Source organism: Acanthaster planci, linkage group LG02 (assembly GCF_054643075.1).
Source record: "Acanthaster planci isolate LZ-2023a linkage group LG02, COTS_SCS, whole genome shotgun sequence".
Lineage (NCBI taxonomy): Eukaryota > Metazoa > Echinodermata > Asteroidea > Valvatida > Acanthasteridae > Acanthaster > Acanthaster planci.
Window position 1 is genome coordinate 18,618,716 of NC_141778.1, and position 24,581 is coordinate 18,643,296.

At 38.5% G+C, this 24,581-nt stretch overlaps 1 protein-coding gene across 2 annotated transcripts; it reads left to right on the forward strand.

Moving 5' to 3' along the window:
* The first annotated feature begins 106 nt into the window (after positions 1-106).
* Positions 107-23,853, forward strand: LOC147799981 (delta-sarcoglycan-like). 2 transcript variants are annotated; one of them, XM_087133555.1, is made up of 8 exons: positions 107-175; positions 12,573-12,772; positions 14,365-14,466; positions 15,668-15,758; positions 16,290-16,409; positions 16,662-16,734; positions 17,225-17,348; positions 17,924-23,853. In XM_087133555.1, exons 2-8 carry the CDS (start codon positions 12,587-12,589, stop codon positions 18,086-18,088), a joined length of 861 nt encoding a protein of 286 aa, XP_086989681.1. In that variant the 5' UTR covers positions 107-175; positions 12,573-12,586; the 3' UTR covers positions 18,089-23,853. The 2 variants fall into 2 exon arrangements, with proteins under 2 accessions (XP_086989681.1, XP_086989682.1); XM_087133556.1 differs by lacking the exon at positions 107-175 and adding an exon at positions 9,328-9,568.
* Positions 23,854-24,581: the final 728 nt, after the last annotated feature.

A 24,581-nucleotide genomic window follows, 5' to 3' on the forward strand; every position in this document is an offset into this window, starting at 1 on the left:
TGTACGAAAGAAATTCTATAAAGTCGGCCCCTGCCACATACCAAGAGGGCGCTTTGATCAGTGCTTTTATTACCGGCAGAGGGCGCTGCTAGTGAACGGGATGGATCGACAATCCAAAGCTTAAGACCGTTGTTGCAAAGGTTCAGAGTAAGAGGGAATCGTCCATAATTTAGCGGTAAGTGGCCATTCTTTCCCTCAATTGTGCCATATTTTGCAACTCGTGGCCTATCTCTTTGTCATATTATTTTTGACTATGTCGTGAGTCTATCTTCATAAGCCATGGATAGTTTAAATCAAGCGTCAAGCCGCTGGTGTACTACTAGTATTACTACTTTAGTACTAGGCCCGGTGAATGCTGGTCAACTCCTACGTTGACCAACTCGTACGCCAACCAACTCGTACGCCGACTAGCCCCACTAGTGTGGCACAGACTCTCACTCCTGATCCATCCTTAGCCACACATCTGTAATACGTCACTTGACCCCTCATCGTCTTGACAGCTGTTCCAGAATCCATGTCAAGACATGTGTAGTACTACTAGTACAAAGTAGTCCTGAGTCAAATTTTTTTCATTGCCTTTTCGTTTATTACGTAACATGAGCGGTGAAGCGCGTCACCAATTTCCTTACTGCCACTCGTCCCTTTCTTTTTCTTTCCTGCGTTGCTGATGGTCGCAGTGGTCACTTCACTACTCCGTGTTCCTGTGCTTCGTTCTGGGTGATTCCAGTTGTTAATTTTCATCCTTTTCTTAGCGTACGTTGTTGTGGTGAACCGGGTTGTTTGGCAGTAGTATACAGCTAATGTATACTTGTGAGCTACAATGACGGTGTTTCATTTCATATCTTATTTTATTTGTACCCAGGTGGTCAATTTATTTTCCTTTTAATATAAAACTTGTTTACTTTATTTTGGAAGGGAAGAAAACACACACAAAAAGGAGACTTTTTAATTTATTTTCTAAGGCGAAGTAGCCACCCAATTATTTTCAAAGGCTAAGTTAGCCACTTTTTTGAGACAAAACAGTCTAAAATTTAACACTCACAAAACATGTAATAAATGGACTGAGCGATAAGATACTATGTACGTACGTACATGGGCTCTTTATTTAAATATTTAAGGTGTTTCTTTGCTTTCAACTCTAAAGTTTCTGTGTGTTTTATATTTTTTTCAACTGTCCTATTTTTTTTTTCATCAAATATAAAAGTATTAAATTGGGGAATGTTTTAAATTTAACACACTTTCATTTATTTCCAAAAGTGAAACAAACAACATTATCAAGTGTTTACTATCAAGATTACTTCATAATCAGTAATTTACATGTACTTTGCAAAATAATAAACATGCTTGAATCGAAAAAATGGCTTATATTTTTCCCTGGGAAATCATCTGATAAAAGAAGGAAATTACATTGATAAAATTTATTCCTCTGTCGGCTGGAAGCATGGGAGACTGTGAGAAGGTGTGACAATGAAATGTATCCCTTGCCAGGAGACGGGTGGCTCTGCAACAGTACTTGATGTGTGTCCAGTGCAAGCAGTTTTCAAACATTCACTGGTCCCATGATTGATGGAGTTTGCAAGTTCAATGGGTGGAAATCAGAGGAAAACACAGCACTTGTCACTGTCATCAATCGCTGAGTCACTGTCATCATCATCAGTGGTGGTGCTCTGAAGTGGTGTTGTGTTCTGGTGCAGGAGCATGAATTGGATCAGATTGGGGCTGAGAAATCACACATGGCTTCTTTGGTTCATTCAGATCAACAACACACCAAAATGCTGTTGTAAGCATTGATGGGGAATAGTTCCTGTCGGCACTTGCCCTAGACTGCAGCACTGGGCTTGTGCACATGTTCTGCAAGATGAGAAATTTGTACTTTGCTGTTGGATGTCACATGTTGGTTGTAATATCTAGGGCCTAATGAATATTATAATCTATTTTTGTCACAATATCAATCCGTATTAGTGTATTTTTAATTTTTTTGGCCTTAATTGTTAAAGCGCACACAGTCGCTTTTACTTTAATATTTGTTGAAAGAATGAAATGAAATAAAAGACCTGCTTTGAACTACCTTTCTTAGAAATATAAGTATTAATTTAGATGTTTAATATGCATGTAGGAATTTATATTTTTCACAGAAAAAATAAGCTTTGCAACATGTCAACTCATCCCTCAAAATGTGAGGGCAAAACGATTTACCAGGCAGCTAGAAAATGATATAAGGAACATGTCTTTTCTGTGTATCCATACTTTTCCCCCACATGCTCAGTTGTCAGTGGAGTCACATGACATCAGTCGTGCATAAACAATGACTTTGAAACATTGTAATCTGAAACTTTAAAAAATACCCTAATGAATATTTATTGCCCCCGCAATGTAGAATGTTTTTTATCTTGTAAGCTAGGCCTAAATACATACATATACTCTGGGTATTTACGAGTGCGACTTACTGCTAAAGCCTTAACTTGCCACATTTTTCCATCAGTGCTGTTAACACGAGAACCAAGTGAAAAGTGAGCTTTTGAGCACATGCCGTCGACCCACGGCATGTACATGTATATGTCTTCTGTGAAGCCTTCGAGACAGACCTTGTTACATATTTAAGTGATGTTTTATTTTTGCCATCTGAATGTGCTATGATTTAGTTGGTTGACAAACTTGTAATGTCATGAGGCAGTTCATTTGACTGTAGATTATTATGAAGATTGCTGGTAGGCCAAGTACACAGAGCAGTGTCATTGATGGTGGTGGTTATGGTACTTATTGTTGTTATCATTAAATTAGATTTATATTGTGCTCATTCCATGGAATGTTCACAAATGCAGTATAATGAATATTACATACAAGAGAGACATAAAAATCTACAAGAATTGACACAACTACCCAAAATAAGGATAATAAAACACAACCAATGTCAGCAATTAAAACTACTGATTGTTAAGGTAAGGATTACAACCACCACCCAGAGCGTTCCCAGTTAATAAAATGCCTTCTTAAACAGATGAGATTTTAACATTGATTTAAAAATGATAACACTGGAAGCAAGTATAAAGTGGAAATCTGTTCCAGAGATGTGGTGCACTATACTCAAAGGCTTGATCCCCAAGGGTAGCCTTACCCTGACCCACAGGACATTTAAGGAGGACACCGTCACCAGAACTACGAAGATGGCAACAGGCCTGAGACTTTACAGAAACAAGCTGAGTTAAATATTGTGGAGCTTGGTCATGCAAAACTTTGTATGTCATCAACAAAATCTTAAATTCAATTCTATATCGAACAGGAAGCCAGAGTAAGTCAATGAGTAAAGGTGTGGTTTGACAAAACTTTGAAGTCTTGTAAACAAGGCAGGCACAAGCATCCTGCACTCTCTGGAGTTGGTTGATCTGTGTGTTGGGCAATCCATACAGCAAGCTGTTAAAATGATCAAGTCTTCTTGAGATAAATGCATGAGTCACTGTCTCGGTACATTCCTTAGAGAGATATTTCCTAATGTTAAGCAAATGATAGAAATGCATTACCACAAACTTTGTGACATTCTTTAGTGGTTCACTGTGAAGAACCAACATTAGAATGTTTGATTTAATAACAATTTTTAACAAACCTAATAAATCATTAACCTACATGTATTGGACATTGTAAAAGAAATGAGCACTCGGTCAGCATTTTTCTTGGTGTCATGCGCAAGTTGTTGAACCACTGAATCCCTGAAATTTATTTTAAGTTTCCACTTCAGATATGTCTATAAGCTTTCGCAATGTTTTTGCGTCCAAAACTACAATGCATGTAGTTGCGATCTAGTTAGGATTCTTTTTAATTTTACGTTAATTTGGGGAACAGTTAATGTACCTGTACATGGTAATTAATTATGGATCATCAGAATATAAGAGTTTTTCACCTTTTGAACTTAAAGTGTATACATGTACATGTATTCACTGTACCAACTTCAGTGCCATGAAAGAGCACCCTCATGAATGATTGGCTGGCGCTCTCCTGTTGCTAAAGTAAGTGTCACTCTTTACAGGTAAATAGCAATAAAAATGTGCCAGACTTTAGAACAATCAACAATGAGAATAACAACAACAGCAACAACAAAATTGAACATCCCTCTGCTACATTTGGCAAGTATTCTAAATTTTTCAAAATTAGAATTGATTAGTTTGGTCACAATGAATATCAACGTCCATCCCCCAAGAGAGTATTGCCAGGAACAAGTGACAAGTGGAAAAGAATCAATTCTTACATGTATTGTACAGTGAAAAAGCCTCACTCTCGGTGTGCAACTTACAGAAATGTACACAGTGCTTGCCCAGTACAACGGTACAAGACTCCTTGAAACTGTGTGGTCAACTGGTCATGTGATGCTTTGACATCATTTGATTTGACCCTATCGTGACGGTGGTAGTTCATGTTTCCTTCATTGTTTTGGGGGACCATTTTTAGAGGTGCTTGTGAAAACTCTATCTAAATAACATAAAATCAGATCTGTTGAGCTGGTGGAGTGCTGCGCCACTGATGCCAGAACGTGATGGAAGTCCCTTGTATACAAGTTGCCAGGTAGTATCTTCAACCTGCTGACCGGTTCCCTTTGTTGTATGATGGTGATAATTGAATGTGAAGATACCGGTACTAGTGTTTTGCTTCGCTCCCACCACCCTCTCAAGGCACAGGTATAAGGGCAATTGCATGACGAAGAGTTCATTTGAACAATGATATCAATCAAAACTTCTGAGTGTGCGTGACATGTTTTCACTTAGTGTACTCGGATTGATTCATACAGCAAGTAACCCACAATGCTTTGGTAGTCGTGATGTATTTCTTTCACAAGATCTTCTGAGAGGCATTTGCCCTTCCTAGCACCCTGAAAGGCTGAAAGGGCAGTGGGAGACTAAGGCCGGATCCAGACCCAAATTGGAGGAGGGGGGGTTGAGAACGAAACAAGCAAGCAGAGTTCCCAGTGCACGTACCAGTACATCGTGTGTAACTAATCGCACCAATCACAATTAAGCAGTTGCTCAGAAACAATTTCCTTAACAAAAAATAACTCTGTACATACAAAAAATCTCTATTTAAGACATTTAATATCTTCACTCTGATTAATTGAAAAAGAAAATCTTCATTGTTTTTTTTTTGGGGGGGGGGCATGGCCCCCATTGGCCCTCCTAGATCTACCCTTTTGGGAGATGAATGAATGAGGGTGTTAATCTCAGGGTGTTAATCTCTACTGATATCTTATGGTCTGGATTGCCACTTATATGTTGGCTGCATGCAATCCACGACTGCCAGCCCATTATCCAGGCTGTGTCCACATTCTTGGCTACAGCTGGAAATAAGACATGCGCCTATTGGAAGCACGTACGTGTACCTCTACATGAAGTGGCTAGCTGGCAGCTTCCATAGGCATTACACGTTTTTCCAGTGTAATCATACACTGAGCTGAGAAATTCAGACACAGCCTAAGCCATTTAGTAGACACAATTAAAAACTGTAGGACAGCCACCTGTATCAAGGTGTCCCAGTTTAATATTCTTGTGCTTTGATGTAAAACTTTCAAAGAAGTACTGAAGATTTGTACACGTGTGTCAGATTTCTGTATGTGTACATTTACTTTTGTTTTGAGTAGGCTGCATGGAACAAAATGATTAACCCATGGCATTTGCATGTTTGCTGTAAGTACCGGTATGTAGGAGATACATGTACCACAGCATGAAATTGCAAGAGACAGAGGACTGTTTGAGGCTTTGTAGGGCGTCATTGTTAGCTTCCTGCAATATGTACTTGTACATGTACTAGAGCAGGATATGCCCTATCAGAGCTGACTCACTGCGTGTTTGAGTTAATACATGTACATGTACACTGTCTTACCACTTTGGACCTGCCTCAGTCACTCAATAAACCACTGCACTGCGAGTCTAGGAAGTACCTGTACTGTACATCCATGGATAGGTACATGTATGGTGTTTATTGGTAGACCATGGATAGGTACATGTATGATGTTAATTGGTACACGGTGTGTACATTTCTTATTTGCTTTCATTATGCTTCACAATACACAAACTGAAATTTGCAGACGTGCGTGGAAGTAGGAATGTGTGTACATAATGAGTGGTCTGTCTCCAGCAAAGTTGATTAGTGTCTTGGTGTAAAATAGAACCATAGTGACTTTCGTATTCATAACTTGTAATGTGCATGTGGGCACTTTACTGTCAGTGCAGGTGGTCACATGTTCATGTACAGTGTACATGTACACGATTCATTTAGTTGAAATTAATGTCACAAGTTTTGACAAAGTTTCAAGTTCAACAGAATTTTCAGGACAGTGTGATACTGTTAGATCTTCATGTTATAAGTTGTAATGTGAACTTATGGGATGTACATTTCTGCTGAGAACACTGTCAGAGACAGGGTTGACCTCACTGAATCGATGAGAAGACAATGATACATAACACGGTAAATGAGGCTAGTGAGTTACATGTACCGTCCCTTTCACAATGTTTTCCTGATGCCTTCACATGTTTGCTGTGTCTTGAGCACTCCACATTCTACATGTATTCTTCGTGTGCATTAGCTTTGAGGCTAAAACTATTGGTTGGAACCACAGAGTGATTTTTGTTTGTTAAATAAAAGTGAATGCCATTTTAATGACAAAACTGACAGGTACGGTACATAGATTTACACTGTCCGTTTTGACGGCAGAAGGGAATAATGACTTGGTGAGAACATCATGTGAAGACTCCATTGTTTCACTCTCAAACTACAGCCTGAATGCTTATTCATATTTATGTTTATGTTTTTGGGTGGAGTAACACTTGCTGATATTTGTAACCATTGGAGAAACCATGGAGACACATTGTCAATGTGACTGGTCCCCTTTACTGTGTTTTGTGCCAAATACATACATGTAGCTTGACCTGCAAGCAGCTAGCCATGGCGGCATCATGTTGTTTACATAGGTGCATGCAAGCATGGAGACAGTGCTCCTATCACACTCAAAATTAACCAAATAACTGTTACATGTACGTTACTGTTGAATAAAGCTACATATGCATGTTGGCCTCTGTATTGTAAATTAATGCCAAGCCTGGACATCTGTTGACGATGGTTATTTTGAAAGATTTGTGACCTACATGTACATGTACATGTACATGTATGCTCAATTTTTGACATGCAAAACAGTTTTTACCCTCATTGGTGAAATGAGGCAAAATTATAAAACAAAGTTGCAATGCATTCTTGCATATCTGTCTAGAAACTTTCTCCCTCGGTTTCTTGTTTTATCTTGAGCCATATGGAGCAAAGAATGAAAGCTTTTTCATAGCAATCAGCATGGTCTAGACACCAGTGATTGCATTTGCTCTGTGATTTGCCTCTTCCCAGTGCATGTACAAGTAGTTATCTGGGTGATGACCTGCAGCTGACAGCGTTGATGCACTATCCATGGCTCTGTTGGCATTCTCAGTAGGTTTCTTCCCCCAGGACCTGCTATCGATTTGATGAGGGTGGGCCTGGGGTTGACAGCTCTCAGCTCCCAACTGGGGGATTGCTTATGTTGTACGTGTTCTTGCTAAAGAATTTACAAATGAACATAGCCTAACATTAGACATAAAGCAAGTAGAAAAAAATATGACCGAAACAAAACCAACGAAACAATAAAAAACAAACATGAAAATTTAACCCCCCCCAAAAAAGAAAATCATCAAAAACCAAGAAACCAAAACCCAAAGAAAACATGCGTATAGCACACGGACATCACACAAAATGCTGTGTGGATAGTGATTGAGTATGTACAGTCTCACCATGGAAAACTGATTCTGTAATGAGATTCTTTTTTCTTCTCTGGCTCCTGTGTTAATTTGCACCTCCTGAGAACACCTACGGCCTGTGGCCTGTAACACTGCAATGACACACACAGTCTTGGGAAGTTGGCACAGACAGCCAAATGGAATTGCCAGGGAAGGAAGGGGGAGGGTTTCATGCCAAAAAAGGGTTCATTTAGTTCAATTTGTAAAACAGTGGGGGCCTACATGGACGGACTTTATTTTTAAAGAGCTCTGTTCTTTGGTTGCAGTACATACAAATTTGAATCCTTCAAATTAAATACATGCACATGTACCTACTGTACAGTTCAAATGTCAAATTGTCAATGTGCAGTGCAGGCTTCCACATGTATACACAGAGTGGGTTGTTACTGTGTTTATCCTGCCAGGGATTTTTGTAGCAAAAATAAGGGACCGCGTTTCTATTATTAAACCTACATGTACCTACCTTTGCATGTTAGTTATGAAATGGAATGTTCTGCCTTGTTTTTCTTTGTTAAAAACCTTACTTTTCTTCAAGTGTTTTGCTTGGAAAACAAAAAGACATGTCACAAGACTGGCCACTTTATATTGTATTTTTCCAGAGTTTCACTGCTGTTTTTAGTCACTCAGGGAATTCTATGGTCGCTCACAGGCCGTGGCAAATATTTTACCTTCACAGTATTGACTGTTTAGCTCGAATTCAGAGAACACATGTGGATGACCGGTATGCCTTTGCGGAGCCACAACTGGAATATTCCATGCATGGAAATCCCTCCTGGTAAAGTGCGGACTCGCGTGTGGCACCCTCAGAGATATAGGTTGGCCTCTCTTTTTTAAATCACTGAGGTAAAATCGTATCAGTATTACAGAACCGTGCAGCTTCCAACAGACAACATCTCAGGGTTTTTGCTACTAGCACGTTGTACTGACTGGATAATCTTCAGCCAGAGAGGAATGAGATCACAGCCACTCATGTGTGTTATCAAGTATTATCGACTTAACGTCATGGAGGGCTCAGGCTATGTTAGAAAAAATTAAGTGGTGTTCCGTGTGGAAGTTTCAAGAAAGGGAGAATGCAGCCCTGTTTCCTTTTTCTCTCTCGTTTCTCTTGTCAAGATGGTGGATTTTTCCAAGATGGTGGACAAATTTTCCCGACCCTCTTGCTGATACCTTTTTATTCCTCCATGCTGATACTGTTCTTCATATCTCAGGAGTTTTTACCTTTAATCTCACAGCTTCTGAAAATGCATACATGTACTGATTGGTACATGTACATGTGTAGTCACACATTAAGCTGTAAACTAATTTAACTGGTCAAAATCAAATGCAAATGAAAACCAACATCAACAAAAGTTTAACGGTAGCATGTGGTTCTTGCACATGTGTACACGTGGGCGCCTTTCTTATTAGCCATTTCCCAGACATAATAGCTTCCTGCTAATTTGATTTAGCGTGATGTCCTGGTCTTTCTTTTTTTTGTACTGTTTGAAAAATATTCATCAGGGAGCTGTGGTGAACTGTATGAACGAGTAGTGTACTGTATGTCCTTGTAGGTTTGTCTAGCTTCTTAACGTAATAACATTCTGGCGTGAGCCAATCTCGTTTGCGGAGGTTTCTTGATAAACATGTACAGGTATGTGTACAGTGCGTGAGACCACACTGAGCATGCTCTTGTGCTCCATATTATACGTGTACGTGCAGCACCGGTATGCTCTCAAGCACTTGCGTGATGAGACATCTTAACTAACTTCAGCTGTGATTCTGACGTGCTGGTAAGTGTACAGACTTACAGTGTGTCTGTGTTGCAAATTCAGAGAAACATCAGTTGTACTTGTAGAGCAAGATTTTGTTTGTTGGATCTTTTATTGGTAAAATGACTGGTGTACAGTACCTACAAATACATGTATAGGCATTTGATGTTTTTGATTCACTGCTGGGTGTACCATGGAAGTAGGAAAAGAGGTCTTTTCCTACCTCCATGGGTGTACCAATATGCATCATATACCGGTAGGCCTTTATAATGAACAATCGAATGCAGGTTGCTTTTTTATGGCCTACTTGGATGTCATAGTGAAAGTACTCCACACACATGGATCTGTTTATAAATGTATACAGCTCTTGATGTGAGTGAGGAGTTTTTCAGTTACTGGTTCATGTACATGCTTTGAAAACCTGAGGCTGTGCTTGGTATGAGCAGATACAAATTCTATGCTAATGGTGAAAGAAATTGTGTTTTTAGCATATTAGAGCTTTTTCCAAGGTTGTTGTGTGTGCCTTTTTGCGAGTGCCACTAGGGAATCAGCGCTCTGTTACAAGGAGGCTCTTGTTTCTGTCCCTGAGGCCTCCTTACTGAAGGCCACCCTTGTCTCTCTTTCTCCTTCCCTGGGCCAGCTCACTTGATCCAATAATCAATCACTTGGATGTGCCTTGTCTTTCCTTGTCAGAAACAGATCTGGAATTCATTGCTTAGTGCTCAAAGCTAAACAGGTAATGTACATGTAATTGTAACTCTCTCCCTGCTGCAGTTTGGGTTGAATAATTTTGAAAGCGCAACAGCCTGCAAGCCATCAGCAGATGTGCATGATGTGTTGATTTATTAAGGTCATAATATGTGGTAGTTCTTTTGTAAGGGTTCTTGGGTTGCATATCGACCAAGTACATGTACTTGTACAACTAGGCCTGCTTGTACATTGTATGGTATGTTCACGTAGACAGGCATTATACCTTGATGAGTACATGTACGTACCGTACCGGTACGTGCATCATGTGTTGTGTTTATTTTGACATTTATGAATCCTTTGAACACGTTCATGTACACGCACCGGTACAGTGTGTGCAGTGTCTCTGCATGTACTTGCGTAGTGCATGGTGCAGACTCCATCTAATCAGCCATGATCTCATCTCCTCAAGATCAATAACTCCAAATTAGTCAGTCATCAAAGAAGGGAAAATGAATGTACATCATGCATAGCACACTCTATACATGTACATGCTAGGCGTGACAGAAGGGGATGCACTCACTGCTGACAGGTTGAAACTGGATCTAGACACAAACATCATTGTAAACTGGTAAACATACATGTACATGTCAGCAATCATCACAGAGCATGTCTAGTTACAGATTAGTAATAGCCCTTGCTACATGTACATGTACTTTCTGCCTTTTCCCTTATGCTCCCACTAGATTAGAGTGTAGATGCTCCCACTAGATTAGAGTGTAGCTGCAGTGAATTTTTTTAGACAATCTTATTCTGCCACTTTGTACTTTCCTTCAATAGAAACTGATTTGACATCCCAATCAGGTGAAATGTACTGAAAAATGTACTTTTTTAATCATTTAAAATTATCCATGTTTTTCCAAACAACATCCAGGGAAGACATGGTTTAGCGCATTTTTTTTTTGTGGTTAAAATTGTGAACCTTGAATTTACCAACAAGAGACATTTCTGATGAAGGGTTGCTTGCTTGCTTATTACTGTGTAACTTGCACAAAAGTGAAACACCAAAGAACAATTTAGGCCATCAATCATAAATATGCAGGAGTTTTTGTGCATAAACAATGTAATACTGCTCAGGCTTTCTTCTTGAAATGGTATCACAGTTTTGCTCTTGAATATCAAAATACTCTTTAGCATAAAACCAAAAAGCAGCCAAAAACCTTTGAATGGAAAAAAAATGCAGCATGAGGTTAACTGAGACATGAAGGGGTATTTTAGAGATTTTCTATTGAAAAAAATTCCATTGCAACTATCTTTTCAATGGAAATGGTGCAACAGAATACTGATTCAGTTTGTGTCATTTTTTATAAAGAGAACTGTTACTCCTTAGTATGTTTCAATGCTTAGCGCTGTTAGCATCTCTTACGAAATCAAATTGTAAAGATGAACTGCCTGTTTGTAATTTCAATGAGGTCTAGTGATCAGACAAGAATGTGGCACAAACTCAGTTTTGAGTGCTTGTGTTTACTGGGACATAACGGTATCTTTGGATTGCCAAAAGCAAATGAGATGAAATAAATTACGGAGTAGTCATCAAGCCAAGTGTGTCCCTTTTTAAAACCATGTTATACGACATGACCAGATGACATTATACACGTGTTTAAAATGTATCTGCTTGATCTATTCTTGGCAGACACACATACACGTACATGCCGTCTATATGAAGTCAGCAATGTGGAAAGTTACAGTGGGTAGTTATGCACCTGAAGCAGGTTTTTTTTTCTGGGTTGCGGTTGCTCATTATGTAGCACCTTAAAATTTGTTGAGTTTATATTTCGAGCATACATATAGATATGTTTGCATTGTTTTCAGCTGGAGGAAAATCAACATCACTGTATTTATTTTTCATAGGAAAAAGTACTTTGGTATAAATGTGTCGGACTGCAAGTTGGAAGCCTAAAGTACTGTATGTGTATGATTCCTTTTTCTGTTGGCCTAGAAAGTTAAGAAAATCTCAGTCAGAGTAGACAGCAACTGCACGAAACACCTTATGAAAGGGCATTTTTACACTCAGAGGAAATGCAATTATTTACATGTAGTTTTAACTTAAGATTGCACAGTGCTGGACTGTTTTCTTTAAAACATTTGAGCTAAATTGAGCTAAACCGGTTCAGGTTTTAAACATCCCACAAGACATTTTTGAGTGATCTACCTTCTGGATAAGTTTATTTTGACAGATGAAGTGCTTACAATATGGACTTTTGAACTAAATAAAAAAGAATCCTTTTGATGACTGATGGATCTCATTTTCAGTTTTGTCCGATTCCACTTTCCACAGGTTCCCTGGTAGCCATGGCAAGCTACTCTAATATAACCCCCGGCACATCCCGTCACAGACACCAGGAGGCAGTCTACAAGGTAGGCATCTACGGCTGGCGCAAGCGATGCCTGTACCTCCTGATCCTCGTCCTGACCTCAGTCATTATAGTCAACGTGGCTCTCACCATCTGGATTCTCAGGGTCATGAATTTCACACTGGTAAGAGGATGATTGGATTTGGCTTCCATTTTGAATTGTTGGAAATTCAGCTTCTAACCTCTGCTTGCCTGCTTGGGAAATAAAAGACATGTACATTTGTGTACTATCGGCACATATGCACATTAGCATGTACACTTTGTTTTACTCTTTCAAATGTGTTGGGTGACTTTCTGCTATGGTTCAAAAGTTCACTTAAAATTCTTCTTTGAATTCATGCTCTTAGAATCTTTCACTGATCATTTCATTTTTTTCCAACACTGCGCCACGCCTGCATTGTGTTGGTTTCCTTGCTTCGTCTCTTTTATTATCTGACATTTTTGTCAAGTCCTGTCACTGTTTTGCTCTCCTGCATGACTGTGCAGCAACTTGGTCAGATGTTGTATCAAGGCTCTTACCTTTGGCTAAATGAGTTTGGTTATGTGGAATTCCCACTTCTACTCTCTGAGGTGACAAACTGAAAATAAAGTGCCATCATGTGGTTTAATGACAGGGGAACAGGGGTTGTTTGTGTTTGATTCTTGTACTCACCACCCAGTTATCATTTGTTCATCATTTGTGGATCTCAGAATATGCTAACGTACATGTACATGTAGCTTATCAAATTTTAAAAGCTTTAAAGGGTTATTTCTTCCCCTTTTTGGTTTTTAGATCGTAAACAACTTGTCTATGAGCTGTATACTGAAGTCAGGTTTTAGATCTTCATTAATTCATGTGGTTTGTTTTAATCAGAAGCTATAAATAGAAACTAGAGCGCTGACTCATGCATAAAGTGATGCTTGCTGGACGCATCCATGTTTGTGCACAAACCTATGGAAAACTTGAAATTTGTGCAGTATTTGTATGGCTATTCGCATAGCTACGTCTGTATTCTAAAATGATATGTCAACAAACCGATACGTAAACAACCTGAGCGTACAATCAGTAAATGAGCGTTCCATTTTGCTCTACACCCAAATATGTAAACGCGTTTGCGTATGTGCTGCACATGAATTTTGCCGTGACTTTTTTTACCGGATGCGCACAACAGCCGCTGCTCCAGAGCCATCAACTCACTTAACCACTGACTGAATTAAGGAAACAACTTTTTGATTTACATATAGCTGAACTTATTCGTCAAAAGACAGCCTTCAAAAGAGATGCATACGAAATCGGACGACCTTGCTCAAATTTGAGGGAACATTCCTTTTAAAATAATCAGCTATAAATGTAAATAAACATGTGCCATTGCTCACTGCATGTGCGCCTTATTCAAAAGACGTTCACGTATGTTGTACTTGCACATTGCATTTAGAATACATTATTCAATATTCATTCTATCTGATTTTGGATGTTCTACAAGCACGCACAGGGATTTAAAATGTCTGCACCCAGGACAGTGTCAAATTTTCTCCGGGCGCAGAATGAGAAGTTAGCACTCTAGTGTTTATATATAGCTCTATGGTTTTAATCTTAAGGTCTAAATGATTTGTAGGCCCTACATGTATGTTTTAGGTGGTCATCAAAATTCAAACCCCCATTTGTTTAAAGATTCTGCCTGAGTGAAATTGACACAGTGAATAATTAACTCTCTTTTTCCAACCTCCCCTCTGTAGACTGGTATCGGTAAGCTACATTTTTCAAGTGATGGCATCAAAATTGGCGGTGAGGCTGAATTCCTCAAGGCGCTTTATGCTGCTGAGATCAAGTCCAGACAGGTTAGCAGTATTAAACTGTGCTCTCTCTTCTTCCAAAACAACATCTGCCATTGAAATGATCTTTGAAAATTATTTTTTTAGCGTGGCCAGAGACATTTACGCAAACATATTTTTGGTCTACTTCATCTGGAAAAGATAATATATATTAATTAATTACACTGTATGTTTGGAATCCAGTTATATACCCTTGATATGCTTGTCTCTCTGAAGGACTTCAACATTTGTACATGTATACGTATGCACATAAGCAAATACGTTGTACCCTTTCAGAATGGAACAATTAAGAGAAAAAAAATCTTCTAGAAGTTGTCCTGAAAATAAAGCAAAGAGTAATCAACCGTCAGTCTACCTTGGTGTTATGACATTCATATCATTAGTATTCACGTCACCGTTACATCGTGAAACGTAGCAAATTTCACACCTTGGCCATTCACACGGAGAGTGCATTAAGAGTGCAAATTTGGTGTTAAGTTCCTCTCGGTGAAACGGCCTGTAAAGGTTAATTCAATTTAACATACGAAGTTGAAACTGGACAAGAACGTGTTGGGGACTGCATCAGGGTATCCGTGCACGTCTACCAGTCCGTTCAGATCCAGTGGGAATGTCAGTCATGTATTAGCATCAATTCTTGAGGGACAAAGAGCTGTATCTCTCCCCTCTTGTAGTATTCCTGATGAGTAGTTGAAAATCTGTATTACCGATACATTCCCAGTGACTGTGTGAAGGAAAAAAAAGGAACCTGCATCCCTTACAGTCACGGATGGTCGTTGCTCTCCTTAAATCACTTGAGATGGAGGAGAGAATCTGTAGTCATTTGACATCCAGACCCTTAGTCTCAACTGAATTAAGTGCCCATTGTGGTACACACATGTGCATCTAGTGCTCGCCAGATGGAGACTCTGTAAATTGCATTGGCACCTGTTTAATCCTTGCTTGTGGAGAAAAGGCTGATTTTCAAATTTTCCCAGAATTGGAGGAAGCCAAGTGAGAGGAAAACCTGTACATTTTTTGTAGAGAATGCAAGAACGTGATTTTGTGAGCTGGCGGTACGGGGTAACCATGTCCATGCGTGTATGTACTGTACATGTGTTTATTTCATAATAACTGCTGTACATTCTTTCTGTACAAAGTTTTCATTGTTGACAATATGCATGACAGATTTTTTGTTTGTTTGTTTTTTTTTTTGGTTATCGTTGCACAGGACAAAAACCTTGTATTACAGTCGGCCAAAAATGTTACCTTAAATGCCAGGAACGGGCTAGAAAACACAACAAAAGGAAGATTAATAGTCGGTAAGACATCTTGTTGACTGGACATTTAGTTTCTTGTTCTTGTTCTGCAAGTTTATCCAGATATTACAAAATTGTGCGCAAGCTCGGTTGATGGAATAGTAAGATATTTGCACTCGTTAGCAAGAGATTGCGGCTTTGAGACCCCAGAGTCAACTTGTAATACTTGTGGCAAGCTCTCAGTCAACTCTGAATGTAAAATATTAAAATAGAAGTCATACATCTGTCCATTGCAAAAATCTTTTAAAATGCCCAAATTGTTGAGTTTGCGTACTTCAGTGATTGGCAGCAGTATTTCAGGAATTTTTTTTGTCTTTGAGAATTAGTAGGAATTGTCTAAACTAATTTTGGGCACTGCTTTTAAAACCAAAGGAGTGGGAAAAAGCAGGTTTCCAAAAGATAGTAGCAGATATGTTGGCAAATTGGCAGAAATTAGATTATGATTTGTTTGGAAATCCAACATTTGGGGAAAAACAAACTTCTACACTGTAACATGAAGCATAACGACAAAGTGACCTGTTTTTCATTTCCCAGGTCCAGAAAGTTTAGTTTCCTACAATGATAGATTTGTCATCTACGACACGAAGAACAAAATGTTATTCTATGCAGATGAAAATGAGGTGATCATTGGTGCCAAAAGAGTCACATTTACAGGTAGGTCAATTAACGGGACACAGTCGTCATGGAGGGTTTTAAAATATTTTTTAAAAATTATGAGATTTATTCAACAAATCTATAGGTCTAAATGTCATGCAACTTTTAGGCTAGTTTGATGGAAAATTGGTGACGCTACTTAAGGACTACAGTGAAAACTTCAGCTAGTTTGAGCAATATAATAATTAAGACACAAATAAAGAAAATTGGTACTTCCTGTGATGTCGCTTGTTTCTTTCATTCTCTTAACAGGAAGTGAAGGGACAGTATTTAAAGGTCCCATTCAGACACCACATGTTACATCAGAGTCTGGGCAAGATTTAAGGTAAGGCACAGACCATGCAGATGATTATCCTGATAGTCATCAACATTTCTCAGTCCACACAGAACCTAAGGTTTAATTTAATGCTGACAAATCCTAAAGCTTGGATATTTTGCTTCTTTAAAGTGTTTCTTATGCACTACAAATTTTAGTCTGAATTAATGCGTTTCCGAGAAATATTGAGTGTTTTTGTTCAGCGTGTAGAAAGTCTCCACGTACAGTATTTCGTGAACAATCCAGTGAGAGTCACATTGAGAAGTTCATTTTAAGCTTATTTCCGCTGAATTAACTTATTTTTTTATGAATCACTAGTGTTCCCTTTATCAAGGTACAAAATCCCCAGCTGTACGGATCTTTTCTTCAATGCTCAGACCAATTATAACAGAAATAACCTGGCACTGAGTGTTCTGGGGATTCAGGTCTCAGCAGTAGTCTTCAAATTCTTGTCTGATCCTCCAAACTGTTGCCTAACCTCCATTTTTTTCACTTCCAGGCTGGAATCCGTGTCATCAAATTTATTTGTGGAATCACCACAAACCGTTAGCCTTACCTCTCGCATCGGAGAAGTTTCCGTTTCATGTTTTAACGATATCAATCTCCGATCCAGGCAGGGAAAAGTAAGTCTGGTTTGGATTCTTTTTTTGGCAGCATGATGCAAATTACAAAGCTGTTTTACCAAATGTAATCATCTGAAAATCATAACATTTAAAGGAAAGATTTTTCCTCAACCGCTGACTGGAAGTTTCAGGGATAATGCTTTGTTGACTCGATATTCAAGGCTACTTTCTTGACTAAGTACCAGTAGTGCTCCCTCCCTTCAAAAAGAATTAATAAATCCATGTCTTCAGAAATTACAGGTCACTTTCTGACTTCTGATGCCAGTAGAGGAAGGGACGTTAAGTGTGCACATAATTTTTATCCAAACCACCTGTTATGTTTAACAGAGTGAACGATAACGAAGGAATCCTTTTGTTGCAGTTCATTTAAATCTTTAATAATTTGTGACTTGAATTTAGACTGAAGGTCTTGTGGGGTCATCTAATGGTCTTAAGAGATTTCAACTGCAACACCACATTGTATTTCTCTTTTACATTTTTGTTCCTTCCCTATCGAAATAAACATTTTCTCTTGTTTAATAATTGTGTGAATCATAGGAAATTCATCCCTGTCTCCCCTTGTAAAACTCCTCCAGATATCTTTGGACGCAGCCCAAGTCGAAATCAAGAACCTCCCGGAGAGTACCTCAGGAACTAGCAGCAGTGCAGACGTCTTTGAACTTTGTGCCTGCCGGAATGGCCGCCTCTTTCTGGCCCCACCCATCACTGGCTGCCAAGCCAGGACCGAACTGTGCGATTGAGTTTTGCATGGTTCGACATGGCCATTAAACCCAGGTGAAAACGGGAGTTGTTCGCATTCGTCAGCAGTGACAACTGAGCATATGTGTGGAACTTTTTTCAGTGTTTGGAGGTTCACAACACTTTCGGCCTTGGATGAAAATGACATGCTTTTTTGTCTGTGCCAAGTCTTTCATTGTGGGCGTTCGTCGTGGTAACCATCTCTGATTCAAGATTGAAACCTTGGCTTTGGCTGCTCCTCCGACCTTTGCCCCCACATCAAAGTGTGGTCACGAATGGTTGGACCAACTTAGAGGCTTTGACTCTCCTTTTCAATGTTAACTTCTTGCTGTCCTTCTAGCTTCAGTCTCTAAAGCTGGGAATCATGAAGCCAGAGCTTGAAGTTAGAAGTTGAAGCTGAAGAGTGAACAATGGCCTATGGTTTAATGCAAAGGTTGCATTTTCTGGCAGATATTGAGCTGAAAATGGAAACAAAACAAAACAAAGCAAACAAACGTAAGCTCTGCAGTATTGACTTTCTCTCAAGAATCCAGCTTTAGCATGGCTGCTGGCTGATATAGGGTAAGATTATTTTTGCTGCCGTATCAGTGAGTGAGGTAGTCATACTTCCGCCCTGAAATCAACTCTTCATGGTTTCAGAAAATTAATTCATTCATTCAGATAGTGTGGTTTCTTTTGTTTGAAATGATCAATATTTGTATTAAACAAACTCTTGAAGTCTTGAAGCATTCCAGAGGGATCGTGAAAATAGTCAGGTTGTAAACTGTAAAAACTATTCTATTAAACAGTATTATTTACATGGTTTTAGTCTTCTTTTAAGTGTTTGTTTTGAAAGTTGAAAAGCCTTGCCCCTTTTATTATTTTTCATGCAGTTGACAAATTTTCCTAATGTGTAATGGGTTTTTGTAATGTAACCCTGAAATCATAACACGGTTAGTCATTTTAGGCACTCTACAGTCTAGATGTGTTGAGTGAAAAACTTTATGTAGATCTGAAATACATACGAGGTTGAAATCTACTGAAACTTTGTTAACTTTGGAATTACTTTTGACCAATGAAAAACACTGGAGTTGATCATAGTGTATACCACCATTTTGTTTTTGGAAGTTAATTTACATGATAAAAGTATGTCGCTTAAAACTCTTTTTGTTTTTTGGCCATTGTACATCCACCAAAAGCAGATAGAAGTTCTTGGAATTGTAGGGCCAATTATCTTTCTATTTCAAAAGAAAATGGCTGGAATTAATGGAATTCCTCTTTTTTGAAAAGCTAGCAGTGTGTGTACTAAACAGATATATACCCATGAATCAAAATAGATTCTGTACAAATGTGCATTAATACCAAAATTATAAGGGATAGGTCTTTATGATGTGGTTACTTTTAATTCAGTTGCAGCCGTGTTAGACAGATAAATTTGTCTGCTCATTTTCAATTCTTTTCCTCAATTTTTGGTATGCAGAGTTTTCTAAAAACAACTGTAGCATTTAAACAGTGCTTCATAACGACATTAGATTTAAAATGCTAGTTTTGCTTACTGAAAAGGCATTGTCTATTGGTTTACAAAAAAGAGAAAAATCCTGCTCAATGAAATTCGATTTAATTGGATGTCAGGAACTTGAAGTAGATGGAACTTCTTGGTTGCCCCGTATTCAGTTGCATGATGCATATTTCTGTCTTGGTCTTTCTCTGTTTTGGCATTCCTCTAAGTTGATAGAAGTCTATATGACGCTGTAGCAAATTGTTTTTTCTTGCTTGGAAGTCATCAAGGTCAGAGTTGGGTAGCAAAGACCAGCTTGGTGATGTGTGCCAACACGAGTGTTTCGACAGTGCCTGTTATGGTGAGACCGGACACTGCGTGCCATTTTTTTGGTAACAACAGCATTGCTGTACATCTAGATAAAATTTACATTGGGCTGTGATGGGTTTGAAGCCTGTAAAGCCTAATGTCAGATCTGTTACTGCCGATGTGGAGGCTTGCTGTCCCGTTTTTGCTGGAGTATGAGGTGCAAGCACTTTGCTTACTGTCTTTTGTTGGATTCTAAATTTTTTTGGTGGATTCAGAGATGGCCCAACAAAAATGCCCAAGGTGTTGGATAGGTGTGCCAGAGTTGACAGTTGAGGCCCAATGGACATAACTTATGCTCCTCCATAGTGCACCACTAAAATGCCTGTTATGGTCATGGCATAAGATTCTGCATTGTCACTTGCAAGAGTTAATTTGGGCACATCTGTTGAAGCAGCTGGCTTCATAAATGGGCACTGTATTGTTGTGCAAGTTGATTGTGATTGTGATGAAGGGTGGGTTAACGCAAGTCCCTAGCTCTCAGTATGAATATGCATTAAAAACAGGTGGGCTCATCATTAATAGTGGAAAACACCCTTTTATAAAACAATTCACTTTTGTTTCCTTTGAAATGGGAATTGCTATCAAGTGTAAACAAAACTCAGTGATAGAACTGTGGCCTTATAAAACTCATTCTTGTGACCTCTGTAGCGTTACATGGAGCCAAAATCATGGATGTGAGTGTAGTTACAATCACTCCACTACAGGGAATAGATCCAACTTTGGCTCTCTCTCCCCTTTTTTAGGTCATTGTGCTCTTTCAGAAGCCTTTTTCTAAGGACATTGTATAGTGTATATATTATGCTCGTTTGGTAAACCTTTTGAAATGCATGTAACGGTATTCAAATTGTCAGTAAGTTTCAAGCGTAATGTAAATATCAATATGTATGTTACAGAATGTTAGTATTTATACAAGAGTAAGAAGTGGGTGGAGTTGTGGGCAGTTTTATGGGATGTCACAGGCTGTTGAAGTCCATTATATAGCCATATCATGCACTCCACGGTGCACGATAACCTCATATTATACTCCACATTGTATTCTTGTTAACCTTTAACCTCACATGCACCGTGCACCTCATGCAGTTCCAGGTAAATTTTGTTCTTTGAGATTTTTAAACTTCCTGTTCTCTTCTTCCTCTTCCTGTGAGGTCTAGAGTTGGAGGTTTCATGGAGAAAAAGGCTTGAGGCAGTGGCGTAGCTAGGATTTGATTGGTTGGGAGGGCATAAGGGGGGCACCAGCATCTTATGGGGGCACCAGCTTTCAGTGGTGCGTTTTTTTGGAAGAGCAAGCTTTTGTTAGTTTTGTTTAATATCAATTCATCCGTTTTTTTTTAGTGGGGGTGTACCTGAGGGCACGGGGAATTTCTGGGTGTGGCCCCCCCCCACTACGCCACTGGTTTGGGGTTGAGAATACCATTGCCAGGGTCTTGCAAGTGTTCTGTGGCTGTGGTGTACACCATATTTGAGGGAAGCACCATTCCACTACTTTGTGATTGACTTTGAGCTGGCATAGGGCGCTGAGCAGTTGTGCTTTCCAGAGAGTTGGAAATTGCTACTTACTGGGAAGAGTAGAGAAGAATTGTCTGAAGGCAAGGGCAGATCAAGTTTGTTTTTTTTCCAGGGGGATGTTTAGGGGCCAAAAGTTTGGCAGTATCTTGAAGCTTTTATGGCATTTCTTACAATTTAGAGTGAGACTACATTTGGGGACTTTTTATACACTTATTTTTGAAAGCAATTTATTTTTCTCTTTTTTTTTGAGGGGGGTGTGAGCGATGTTCCCCTATCCTCAGTATGTGCAGATTGACCTAAAAGAACTCTAATTCATGCAGGAACCACTGAGTAATCACAGACTCATTTTGTTACTTGTACCCCACCTTGAAATGGCTAAAATTGTTTCTAGTAGTAGTTGATGTACAGCTCCATGCAGGAGACATCATTAAGGATATTATAGCTTCTAGCTTGTTATTGATACAGAGTGACAGATTTATAAACTTTGCACATTTGGTTCTTAATTATTTATTGTGCTAGAATGCACCTGTTTGTAATTTGAAAAAAAAATCCACTTATTAAAATTAAAGATAAGCAACTTTTTGTTGCATTTATCAAGGTCAAAAGGGCTGTTTTGCAATGCATGTAGTCAGTGTCTTTTAAAGTGTTAAGAAATTCAAGTTATATATTTTGTTCCTTGTCAACCTGTTTGTAGACCATTTATGTCATAAAAGCTGAAAAGTAGGTGTTGGCACTCGTATATAAAGATCACGTTTCTTTTCATTTCAAATTATTCAACCCAACTATCTTCTCAGAAATCAAAGTCAAATCCTCTCTGATTCAATGCTTAAAAAAACATGTATGAGTACAATATAAAAGTAAATGGCTAAGTTAGAATTCTTGAGTTTGAAACGTGAATTAATCAGATGAATAGTCATCAAGTTTAATTTCACCGTGTTTACCCTTATTTGGACATTTTTATTTTAGTTTATTTTATAATTGTGTTTTATTTAAGTAGTCTGTATTCCTCTATTTTAAGAGGTTCTTTCTAGTTTTCTCTGAAATAACCTAAAGAATATCATAGAGCATCTTCAAATTCTTGAACTTTTTCTCCAAACTTGTGTCCAGTCACACACATTCCAGGTCATGATCTCTAGATGCTTGTCCAGTTGGCTTGCTTCGATTGTTTTTTGATAATTTTGATTTGGCAGATATTCATGGTTTCTTAAGTATGATTTGTTGCACATAACCCACCCTACTCATGTCATCATTTCATCCAGATGAGCCATGTAATGTACAGCTGTTTGTATCATAGCAAAACCAGAAAATACTGTGGAAATGGCATACGTTTTCCAAGTATGAACTCTTGACGTTCACAGTCTTAAAGTTTAGTTACCTCATCAGACATTTTTTGCACAGAATTAAGGAAGAATGAAAAAATAAGTTCTGAATAACTTAGGCTGTCCAGGAAAGCATACAGATCAAGTGTGTGCATCATTTGTAAAAGAATTTTAAGTAATATATCACACTGTTTAATTATAATAATAAGTAATGGAAGGTGATCTATTTCTTATGTGTGCTGTAAGTATGTTTAGTTTAAATAAATTTTTTTCACCACGTATTGCCATCTTAAATTCATCATTTTTGATGACAGCAGTGTTCAGTTATGAGTTTTGCAAAGTATAAAGCAAGTTCTAGAGATTTTATCACTTACTATTATCAATTTGGGGGAGTACCTGACCAATTTGTCACGATTGGGTGATGAAAATGAAAAAAAAATCTTGTTTTAGATGAAGTGTTTGGTCTGTTTCAATAACCCAGCAAGGGCCAACATACAAAACACAGATGCCACAATCTGGGGCTCGTTTCAAATAGTGTTTGACTTCAATACGGGCGATTCACAATAGTGCGCCTCCAAGAGTTTGCAATGCTTTGGCCAATCACTGTGCAAAATCTGTCGACCCTTTCTAAATGTGCAGATTTTGCACATTGTGATCGGTCAACAGGTTGCAAACTTGTGAGGGCGCACTATTGTGAAACACCCGTATTATTAGTGCTGTTCATTCGCACAAACTGACTGCTGTTTATTTTCATCATAATGTACTTGTAAAAGTGGTGGTGGTTTATTTTAACAAAAGCTGTGATCTCATAGATTGGCAAATTCTGGTGGTTTTAAATAGATTAACTAAATAAAACAGCTCTGACCTCCGAGACAACCAGTGTGGCATGCAAGTAATACATAATACACAAAATAAAACATAAATGCTCATGCAGAACAGTGTGAGGGAATTCTGGGTGGAAGCAACTGGTAGTGAGATTTTATGATGACTTGTAATTCAGTGATAAATACAAAACTGCAAGAACAGGAACCTGTACATACATGTACATGTACGGTTTTTACAAATAAAAAAATAACGCAAGGTAACAACCACAAAATTCCAGAATGTGGCAGAACTGCAGTTGTTGTGATTTGTACCCAAAGCATGGGATTGATACAGACACTTTACATCAGTAAAAGTCCAGCTACAAAAAAGAAATATGAATAAACAGCATAATAAGCAGAAAATTCTACATCGTTTTATCCCAGGTTGGACAACATTTAGACACTAATGTCTAGAGACTTGGGTACCAGTTCATCTGACATTATAGTGAACTGTTTAGTTTTACCTAATAGAGATGTTAGAATTTTGTCCGAGTCGGAATCCCCATATCTTGAAAACGTACTTTATTCCTGCCAAAAAAATAAAAACCTGTAATTCAAAATGCCCCATAGTGTATGCCACACCTGCTTAGCCTATCTCGAAGTTCTTGTGACCCCAGTCACAAAAAAAAAGAACAAAAACTGCGCCCAAAATACTTTCAAAAAGTGTAAAAAGAACACAAGGCTTTTTCCATTACTGAAAGGTACAATTTGCCATTTCACACTGGGACATTTGTAGGCGTGATACCATTGTCATTTAAAGTACAGTCATAAAAATGACCCAGCTATGTATAACCTCAACAATTCGAATGAGGTGCCTTTATTGACTTCATTAGTTAACAGGTATGCCTGAATAGGATGTTGAATTGTAAACATTCAATATTATTCGGCGCATCTATCGTTGCTTAGTTGGAGAACAGTTGAATTTAAACGTTGTCAAATTTTGATAAGAAATAATTGATTA